The sequence below is a fragment of the Etheostoma spectabile genome, chromosome 14 (assembly GCF_008692095.1).
Source record: "Etheostoma spectabile isolate EspeVRDwgs_2016 chromosome 14, UIUC_Espe_1.0, whole genome shotgun sequence".
Taxonomy (NCBI): Eukaryota; Metazoa; Chordata; class Actinopteri; order Perciformes; family Percidae; genus Etheostoma; species Etheostoma spectabile.
Window position 1 is genome coordinate 14,813,058 of NC_045746.1, and position 11,519 is coordinate 14,824,576.

At 39.8% G+C, this 11,519-nt stretch overlaps 1 protein-coding gene across 3 annotated transcripts in view; it reads left to right on the forward strand.

Moving 5' to 3' along the window:
- Positions 1–2,328: 2,328 nt before the first annotated feature.
- The window catches only part of celf3a (cugbp, Elav-like family member 3a), a 27,267-nt gene continuing 18,076 nt past the window's right edge, over positions 2,329–11,519 (forward strand). For all 3 annotated transcript variants that reach the window (XR_004334921.1, XM_032535203.1, XM_032535204.1), the window contains exons 1-3: positions 2,329–2,765; positions 3,648–3,800; positions 5,573–5,655. Coding sequence is in view for 2 of the 3 variants with exons in the window: in XM_032535203.1 (XP_032391094.1) it covers positions 3,656–3,800; positions 5,573–5,655 (228 nt within the window). In the remaining variant the exon portion in view is untranslated. The remainder of the gene's footprint in view (positions 2,766–3,647; positions 3,801–5,572; positions 5,656–11,519) is intronic.

Genomic DNA, 11,519 nt, shown 5'->3' on the forward strand with positions numbered 1-11,519 from the left:
GTAGTTGGGATTAGGTGCACCTAAAGAAGTTGGAACTGTAAAATGCTACTTGCACGCCAATCCATAAATTATAATAATCCAATAATATATTCTTTGCATGACACTATGAAATACTTTTGATACTTAATGACAATTTTGCTGAAAATACCTCTTTTACTGGTGTTTTTTTAATGTAGGACTTTTACTTGTAATGGAATATTTTTGTAGTTTCTTCTACCAGTGTATAAAGCACCAAAACACATTTAGGTTCCCAGGTAGGCCTACAGTATCTTATGCAAAGTCATATAAAGCAACACACCCGCGACCACCGGCATCACTTGTGTTTGCAGTTCGTCACCAGATGTCGTTGTTGGTTAAAAATGACATCCATTGTGAAATGACACGAATAGGGTTTCGAAGCGTAGGCTATAACATTAATTTATATTTGGTTAAATTTAGAAGAATTGCTGCCTGCACTGTGGGCTTACATTGGGGTTTAAGGGCTGAAAGGCAGATAGGATTTAGTGACTGATGGCAGATGGCAGCCTTAACATTAGAGACAAGCCGATGAGATATTCTGCTGTTGGAAATAAAGGAATTAACTCTTCAGCCTATGATCAGAGGTTTGCTGTGTTTTCTTAAATAAACATGTTGCTGAAGCCTAGCAGGACCAGATCGTGACTCCTTTGAAGTGGCACCGTGTGCGCAGGTCGGGTGTGTGCAGCCTGCTGTGTGTCATGTGGGCTCATTGTTTACATGCTGTCGAGATTTCACAGAGGGCGTGTGTGTATGTGTGTTCCTTGTGAAATTACGGCCCCTGTATTTACGAACACACTTATTGAAATGTTGTTTTTTTCTACTCAGAGAAGGAATTGTGTAGTCGTGATAATGTGTCACGAGTTGAGTAGACCCATTTCAGCACCATGGCCAGCTCCACAGCGAGAACAAAAGGCGGATTTGCGTCGCTTGATGTCAGGGACTGTCTGCTTTTTACCCATCCAAATAAAAAACAAAAACGGGGAAAAATCCCTTTCCTTATTTACATACATAGAGTATATTTTTTTGATGTATGCCTTTATCCAAAGTGCCTTTCATCTTAATTTAAGATTGATTTAAGACAATATGAAATACACAAACTAGTTGGCCATTAATTGCTCCATGTGAGTTTGCATGCTCTCCCCTCTACCTGTGAGGTTGTCTTGAGTTCCAGATTTTAGAATAGGTAATTTTTTTTTATTATAAATGGTTTTCTGACTATAGAAAGTAGGCTGTACGTTATATGGGTAGACTAATGACCTGTCCCTCATGACCCTGAACAGGATAAGTTGTTATAGCTAAAGGATGGGTGGGTGTTCATTTATAGACCAAATTTAGGACTGACATGCCACGTATCACTGCCCTGAATGGCTAAGTGAAGCTCCCTTGTCTGGTATTAAAAGCTCAGAGAGTGGGGTGCCTGGGTAGCTCACCTGGTTGAGCGTGCGCACCATCTACAGAGGTTACGATCAGCCATCTATGATTGTGCAACAAAGTATGATGGGCACGCAACAAGGTAAGTGGGAAAACAAGATGAAATGAAGGTTGACCATTTGTCTTGGATATTGGGGTACAAAAAGAGAAACAATGCATAATCCCCACGTCTGATGATTGTTTTAAAATGTTAGTAGTCACTTGAGTAATCTTTTAGGCAGAAATTGCCAAAATCATTTTAACTTCTAAAATTAGAATATTTGGTTGTATATTCAGGTTTTGGACCATCAGTCAAACAAAACAAACAATAAACAGTATATATATACTGTTATATGGGATATATGGGATGTGCAATTTAACATTTTACAACAACACAACTAATCGATAAATCCAAATATGTTGCATGACTGTAATGCATGTTACAGTCATGCAACAGGGTAGAATTAGGGAAAACAAGATAATATGGAAATCCACGTTTTATCAATACAGCACACCAATCTAGCCTTTTGAAGGATTTATTGGCCCTACAAGTTTGTTTTGTATAATGGCATCAAAATACAGAGTAACAGTGAAACACTCTCCAATTACATACAAAAAAGGGAATGCGTTTAAAACGTTTAATGACAAATAGAAAGAAAAAGAAAAAGCTCAAACTTACACACAAACATTCACATGCCATTTTGCAGACATGTCAGTGTTTAATGTGCTGTATTTCCATTTTCTCCTCCCGCTTTCACAGGGCTGGTATTTTAGCGACGGTCCCTGGCGGCCGACATCACGGCTCGTACAGCCCAGGGGAGGAGGGATGGAGCTGAGATGGACAGGGAGGGAGACACCGGCTTACGACGTCAAAGGAGTACAGACACACACACACACACACACACACACACACACACACACACAGGGAGAGGGAGAGGGAGAGGAGAGGACGACCAACCAGACTGCCAATTCCCTACAGTCTACTGAAGGAAGCCTACATTCATCCAACACTCTTCATTCAGTAAAGCTTGAGACAGAGAGAGATTTGTTTCTTTTTATACCAGGCGTTTTAAAAGGGGAAAAATTACGGAGCATCTGTCAGGAAAAAAACAACAAGCAGATCTAGAAAAACACGCTCATGCCGAATAAAGGACCGTCGCTGGATGTTATTTGTGTTGTTATAGGGGGGGTACAGGCTTAACTTGTAACAGGATTCAAAGACGCTCTATAGACAGATGAACTGAATAATTGAAATTAAATAACTAAACAACAGCGGGGGAAGAAGAAGAAAGGGATCCTCTGATCACGCCGATTCTTTGCCACGAACAGCACCACAGGTAGGATAAATGAATATATTTTTTTTATAACTCTTTGTCTTGGGTTTTTGGTCAAATGTGTAAAATCATGTTCAGGTCATTGTTGTTGTCACCATGTCTTGACAAAGAGAGCGCAGGTCTCCAGCTGTGTTGACAGACACACTGTCATGTTTCAGGAGGGGTTTGAGTATACAGGCGGCCTAGACCGAATATCAGTGCAAAGAAGGATTGTGTGTAGCCTACTATCATTTACACTACACTGCAATACCACATGCTTTTAAAAAAAAAAATCATTTCTTTATGACAGGCAAAGGTAATAGCCTATAGATCTGTAGCTACCATGATTATTGATCCCCAATGTAAATGGAGTGCCAAGAATAGGAGATTAGAATTCCATTTTCTGTAATGAACGTGTTTTTATTTTGTATTTTATGCAAATAAATAACAAAATAGTGGTTTCAGCTAAAAAAGTCTGATTGCATACAATTCCTTCTAAAATAAATGTAACATAATTATTCCTATAGAATGTGTACTTATAGCTCCAACAATGTATCTGTGATAGTCATCAGTGATCTTATAGTAGCCTTAGGTTATACACAGTAAGAATCCCATTTATATGTTAGTATCTTGCCCTATATTGTAACGGTATGTGTTTTGTTGCAATATGTATGTTTAAAACTCCTACAATCTACCAGATTAGGACTACCATGTCTGTAGAGTGTAGAAACTAGGATATCAGCCCCCCCCATTCCCACTGAGTGCTCCCATCTGCACCTCCATCCCCGGCCTCCTGTTTGCACCTCCTGTGCAGTGTGGATTTAAGCCTGCAGGCTCCTGTCTGCTCCTCCTGACCGCCTCCTCCACTGTGTGTGTGTGTGTGTGTGTGTTATTATTCCTCCCCAGACTTCTCAATGAAGGAGCCTGACGCAATCAAGCTCTTCATCGGGCAGATACCCCGAAACCTGGAGGAGAAGGACCTGAAGCCCATCTTCGAGCAGTTTGGCAAGATCTATGAGTTAACTGTGATAAAGGACAAATACACAGGGATGCACAAAGGTGAGGAGTAAAGGGTCAAGAACTCCCGTTTGATATGATTTTTTGTCTCAGGGACCTCCTTTGGGAGATAGAGCAAGGCCTGTCATTACAATATTACTCTTATGTGTCCTCCCGTTAGGATTCAATTCACAGTAAATATCAGAAAGGTTAAAGTATTCCTCATTCAGCCATTGTCCCTCTGGGGCCTATTTAAGGACCCCTGTGAGGCTAAAACCTGATGTTTAGCACCATTGATCTAAAAAAGAAACCTGATAAATAGTTGGTGAAGAGTTTGTATCCTAACCTTTTATGGACTGACTAAAATATTTAATAGACATGTACTGACTAAAGTATATTTTAACCTTGACTACATTTAAAAAAAAAATTAGGCATTTACAATTTAATATTTCAAGTTGAATCAACATAATTCCATCCACTTCACTGAAACTCCATTTGTAAAGTCAAGGCAAACTGTTTAAGCGGAATTCGATTAATTATTTAATTGTAATAGGTAATTCAAGATGACCACATATAAGCATGTAGCATTGTATTTTCACAATGCCATACTGTGCTAGTTCTGGCCTGTTGCTCTTTAAGGTCAGACTCCTGACTGAGACAAGAGGAGGTTTTCTGACACCAACACTTAGATTAATGGCCAATACTCTTGAACCTGGGTTAGTCTACTATCTAAGCTAGTGTAAAACAAAAATGAAACACACATGACTTGAGGATTACTGTATGTTCATGAGACCTCCCAGATGCATGCTGGGAGGTTTCCCTTCATACCTCGGGATGCTACAATAAAAAATAAAAAAAACACTGCAAAAAAAATATGTTATTTTGAACTGTTTGAATTAAACAATGTTGCACTGCACTCTCCATTTTTTAATCCTCCAGAAGTACTTTGTCAATCCATAATTGGCCTCACATGGTAATATCAGTCAATTTCTAAGAGTAAAATGTCAACCAATACTACAACTACTGCTGTGCGTCACATGCTGAACAAGTCAAGTCTCAACACATTCAAAGTCATGCTTGACAGATGGAGTAAAGCTGGTCAAAGTGATCTAAGCTAAACAATGATCTTTACTGTCATTTCTAATGCAAATCTGAGCACAGAAAACAAAAGGCTTTTATAAATCCACATAAACCATCGGCCATTTGGGAGAAGTATAGGCCAGGTGGTATCAGTCTTCTAACACCTATAACACCTATTCTGCATACATTTACATATTCATGATTTGTGGGAGCCTTAAAGGTTAATGAAGGCCTTTCTCTATTATGTGGTGTTGCATACATTTGGCCTTAACAGCGTGATATTAAATACCCATTCGGACTGCTTGTGTCTGAACAGTCTCCATGTATAATGATGTAATAATCCCATAGATCTCCAGTGCTACTGGGAGGACTATTTAACAAAATTACAGTTGTTTATTGTTTTTTTCTTCTTTTTTTTCTCTCATGTGTGTTTCATGAAGTTTTAAATACAAATTAATATTGGTGGCCTGATTAAAGGCGGGAGGCATTTTAAGACATTTTAAACATATGCTGCTGACCCAGAACTGTTGTTAAGATAAAACCAAAGCGCATGTATCAAATGTATCTGTAGATTAATAATAAACTCCAGCAGCATGTTTCTGCCTACAGGCATTCACGACGAATGGCCAATTAAGATTCAAATACAATAACAGTGCACTGCCAACCCATGACATAATATATGGCATTTGAATATGACATTAAAAATACATAGACATATAGTTCTCTGATCTTCTAACACTTGTCTGTGTTTCCAGGATGTGCCTTCTTGACATATTGTGCACGTGAGTCTGCCCTAAAAGCCCAGAATGCTCTGCACGAGCAGAAGACACTACCAGGGGTGAGTGTGTCTAATATGTATATAGATTATTATTATTTTACATATATATCTATATCTATATATATATATGTAAAATAACTGGCATTTGAAAAGCACCACACAGACACATGTGGACACACAGTGATACAAAAAATGTAACAGAGTTTGACATGCAGCCCTGCCATCCTCCTTTAGCTGATATGCTCCTATAAAGGTCAGAGGCTGCTCTCCCTCTTATGTTTCATATGTGATGCATCCAGACATATCCATCCAGTTAAGGCATGAGTCATCTTGCTACATGTCACGGGTCGGAAGAGACAGCTATGAGGCTTGCTGCTGGAGTGACTTTTCCAGTTCTTATTCTCTCTGATGTTTCTCTTCCTTTCTGTGTCTCTGTCTTTCTCTCTCCCCCCACCCCCGCCTCTCTCCCTTCTTTTCATCCATCTCTCCCACTGAATTCTAATCAAAGTTAAACCTAGCTTTATTAGCATAGCCAGGCAGCAGGTGTGCTGCCAAATGACATTTCCAGAGCTAAATATGACATGACAGCCACGTCTCTATAATAACTGACTATATGAGAGACAAGGCTACAAGGCAAGGAATTACTGAGACAGAGTGTGCTCCCAGACTTGCTGTTGCTTCCTCTTTTACTAACTAGGTTTTACCCTGGTTTCCTTTTGGTTATTTTTGTTGAAATCTACATCATTCACTCCTTTTTCTCCACTCCAGAATGGCAGCTCATGACCATAGTTTTAAGGAAAGAGTGAAGAAGCAGGTGAACATTGTAGGGCTGCACTACTACTCAATAATTATTGTAATTATCTGATTAATCATTCATTCATAGTCCAACATTTAAAGTTATTCAATTTAACAACATAGAATATTAAAAAAAACAAAAACTGCACATATTCACATTGGAGGAGCTGGATCCAGTGCATTTTTGCTTTAAAATTGTAAAAATTGGTCGTTTAGTCAAGTAGTTGATTAAAAGAAAATTAAACAGCAGCTATTTTCTATTAATTGTTTGAATAGATTTTTCAAGCAAAAATGACAAACATTCTCTGGTTGAAGCCCCTCAAATGTGTCTTTGTCTTCTGTCATATTAAGCTAAAAAGCTTTAGGCTGTTAGTACAAGACAAAAACAAGACAGATTGTGAAAGGCGTTTTTCACTATTTTCAGATTTTTTTGCCAACACAATTAATCGATGAAACACTAAAGCAGACACAAGCACCAACCCTCAAATTTTGAGCCAGCGTATATGGAATTTTCCCTTGATAAATGAACCATTATTGAAGTTGTTGAAGACTGACTTATTGATTGTATCAGCAGAACATTGTTGTAAGGGCAGGCAGGAACAGGCTTGAAGTAGGGTGGCAACAGAAGAAATCCCATTGTTAACGTAACAGTAGCGTGACCTTCCTGACCTCTCGCAGGGGATCAGCAGGGCCCGATGCCCCGTGGCTAAAGCCCTGTCCCCCCGGCGTTTCAAACCCAGCGGCTCTCCCCCTCACAACCTCTTACCTCTAAGCTGTGTTGAACAAGCTAAACCCTCATGTGTTTTCTCAATGCCTCCATGCCCTCCCCCCTCCCATGCCAAAAAAAGAAGACGAAAACCATATTATTAGCTCCGTACACGCCCACACGGACAAGAACTGCTTCCCACCCCTGCTACCAGCTGTGGTGTAATTGTCATCTTATTGCACCTGCACTGCCATGGAATAATTAACTCAGGCATCTTGTGGTTGTGGCGATACAAAAGAAATAACATGAAAGCAATTATTGGACTGAGGGGAGAACTCCAATGAAAGCACACCTGAATGAAGAGAAAGCTGAAGGATGTCATTAACACTCAGCACTATTTTTTGTGTTAGCATTTCTTCTCTATGGAAAGTAAGATGGTTGTAAGGCTTTTTTCTCCTTGCTATTTTACAGATTTTTTTCCTCTCTGCTAACAATGGGAAAAAAGAAAGAAGTCAGGCAGGGGCAAACAGATGGTTGTTTCGGAGTGGCACCTGGCCTTGTGTTTAATTTCAGGTGAGAGAGTCTATCTCTAAGTGAGAGCGGGAGGAAGTGTGTCAAAAGCACATTCAGCCAAAAGCGAGAAAAGAAAGTGAGAGAATGGTGGAGTTGGAAAAGGGAGGGACAAAAAGCCAGGAGCAATAAACTAGATTCAGATGGGAGGTGTTGAAATGGAAGTTGGAGGCACTCGCATTCAATCTTACTCGGACATCTTGTACTCTTGTCCCCTCTGTTGTTATCGCTTTATCTCTGAGATGTCTTAGGCCAGTTCGTCTGGCCAAGTCAGCTGTTGTGAGGCTAATGGAAAAATAATGTCCAGTTATGTCTCTTTGAAAAGAAGCCATTTTACAGCAACCTCCAAAACCAAACATATATTTCAACAACTTTAAATAAATTGTTAAATGAGCTGAATAATTAAATCATGTTGGTATTTGCCGTTAAAATTCACTTGACAAAAAAAAAAATTATCTACAACTATTTTTTTAACATTCAGTAAATGTGCAAGTAATCTTTAAAAAAAAAAAAGCAACACAAAAATTCACTGGTTCCTGCTTGTTAGAAGCAAATGTTTTCTGGTTTTCTTCTACAATGAATATATTTGGGTTTCGAACTGTTGGATATTTTAAGATGTCACCGTGGATCAATCAAGAAAATAATCAGCAAGTTAAACCAAAAGTTCAGTATTTTGTTAAATTTGCTTATCTGCTTTTTTGAGTTAGATTAAAAGATTGACCCAACTGTCACGTCTGTTTGGTAAATATGAAGCCGGTTAGTCTACAGTATATTCTTGACGTTACACTTCTGGGAACTGCTCCGGTGCCGCAGGAAATTAGGAAATTCGGCCGGATGCATGTATTTTTTTGTTTCCTTCCGCTTTCTTTGCGTTGGAATTTTAAATTCAATGGATTTTTGAGGACTATTGTTGACTGCTCCTCGAATCTCTGCAGGGTAAATTGAGACAGCTAGCTGGACTATCTGTCCAATCTGTGTTTTCTCTCTCATGACTATTTTGTACTCTGTGCGGAGTTTAGGACTGCCCATGACAATTCTGATTGGTTTGAAGAAATGCCATTAAACCAGAGAAAGTTTTCCTCCCATCCCAGAATACTATGTGGAATAGCCAGTGTCGGTAGGCTACACGATCCGTCCCTCCTGCACAATCCGTTCTGTGCATGTGCAATATGTTCGCGCATACGCAGATGATATCATGATGTACGAGGATTTTCGACACAGCACGATCTGTTCCCATAGACAGTTAAAGAAAGTCTATTCGCCTCCACCGGAAAACTAACGTTAGTTTAGCTAACAGCTAATTCGGCTAACCACTAGCGTTAGCTGAGACAGCGTGTAAAATACCCTCAAAACCAAAAATAACCGTTCAAATATATGACAGCTGTTATGTCAGTTTCCCTTGTGTTCATTTAAAATACAATCACTCAATACTTGTCATTATTATTACTGTAAAGTCTTAATTTAGCTGTAGCCTACTTTTCCCAATGTTTATTTTGAGTAAAGTTATTTTAGACTGAATAAAGCTGTCAGCTAGCGGTTAGCCAAATTAGCTGTTAGCTAAACTAACGTCATTAGCTTTCCGGTGGAGGCTAACAGCAGACCGCTACTGTGGAACAGATCGTGCAGTGCCGTAAATCCCTGGTAAATCCTTGTACATCATGATTATCATATGCGCGTGCGCGAACATATTGCACATGCGCAGAACGGATCGTGCAGGAGTGACAGATCGTGTACCGACAGCCAGACCTTCCTTCAATGCGCTTTGGAGGAGGCTCTGGCAAAGCAAGCTAGCAGCCAGTTAACTTAGCTAGCTGGGCTCTAACCAAAGCTAACAAAATTCACCTACCAGCACCTTAAAGCTTACTAATTAACACATTATACCGTTTGTTTGAGAGCCAGGCTAGCTTTTCCCCCCTGTATGCAGTCTTTATGCCAATCTAAGCTAACAGGCTATTGATAGCCTGTCAATATTTTACGTACAGACATGACAGAGGTATCAATCTTCTTATAACTCTCTACAAGAAAGCACATTAGTTACTATTTCCTAAAATATCAAGCTTTTTATTTGAATGGTAAGGAAAACAATTGTCAGTTGCAGCCCTCAAGCTCATATCTGCTTCAGTAGAGACATAATATATTGGCCCTCATCAACACTCACTTACTTGGATTAATATTTGCGACAATGCCTCACTGTTCATTTAAAATGCAATAAGTATTTAATAGTGCGACTGTGCCCAAGTGAGAAAGTAGCTGTGCCTGTGTTTAGTGTATATTTGCATGTGCTGCGGGGGAAGGGAGGGCAGGTGTTTGCACTAACACGGTTTAATGAAGGGTGCGTGTGCTTTACTGTGCTTTTATGTGCGTAGTGTGCGCGACTGAGCGTAAATGTCTGTTTGCTTTTGTGTGCATGTGTTTCCATGGAGAGTACAGATCCGAAGATATTGATGGATGGATGGAAGTTGGGTTTATTATGTGCTCCTCTCAGGTTTCTTCTTTCATTATCTGCTTTGTGTGTGCATGCGTACATGCATGCGTGCGTGCGGGAGTGCTGTGTGTGTGTGTGTGTGTGTGTGTGTGTGTGTGTGTGTGTGTGTGTGTGTGTGTGTGTGTGTGTGTGTGTGTGTGAGTGAGAGAGAGAGTAAAATTTGATCGAGGCCTTCTGTGTTTAAGCTGCCCATACGAGAGGAAAGAGCCCTCTTTGAGTGGAACATCTGACTAAGCCTGACATTTACTCAGCCATCAGGACTCAGCAGACAGAGCAGTTTTATCAATAGTCTGAAATAAATGCATATGCTAAATATAGCCCAGCCTTTTTACACAGGATATGGGATGGGAAGTTGTAGTGCCAGAACGTTGTGCCCTTATTGTCAGAGCAAACTGTTGTAGAGATACATGGGCCAAAAAAAGTTGTACACCTGTTATTACCTATTCAATCTTTGCATTTTAGTCTCTTTTTATAGTAGATTTAATAGATAAATAACTAGAAACTGGCATTTAATGTGCAACAAAGCAAACAAATATGACAAAAACACAAAGTAGATGCTCAGATTTGATTCAGTGAGGCCCTAAAACATGCTGTTATAATGCAAACATGAGCATTTAACCTACTAACATGTTATTTGATGTGTTTGACAATAAGCCAATAAAGCAATGCCTGCATATGTACGTATGTCCTCATGTCATTAAATTGAAGGGATGATGATGATGATGATGATGATGATGATAGCAATTAGCTTGCCTCAGAGCAACTATGTTTACTACTTGATGTATCTATCCAGAGTTCAGTGTGCATTCATGCAGTAATTCATTTACATATGCATGCCTATCAATGCACAGTGTGGACGATGCAGGGCAGGCGGCGATGACTAACAACTAAAAAAGGGCCCGTCCTCTGTACGTCACTCTGGGGCGACTGTAATGATGAACGTAGATTGGATTTATAGAGGTGGCAAAGGGGTGTGAATTAGAGATAAATTGGATAAATGGAGGGGGTAGGAGAGGGGCAATAAGGGAGGGTGGGGGGAGGGGAGGAAGAGATGAATGAAAGTTTGAGATAATGAACAGTGGGTGGCAATAAGGGTGGAGGGGGTTGGAGGTACATTGAGGCAGTGTGTTTATCAGCTTAAATACAGACATCTGTTACTGAGAAATAGTGTGTTTTTGGGGGTTGGGAATAATGTGTGTGTGTGTTGTGTGTTGTCTGTGTGTGTGCATGGTAGGAGAACACACACACATTTGGAAAGAGGCTGTCTTTCCAAAAAACTCATCTGGCTAGTTGAACTACATATACACTGAACTTTGGCGGAGTTAGTGTGTAAACTATGCCTGAATTAAAAAGTAAAATAACACGCAC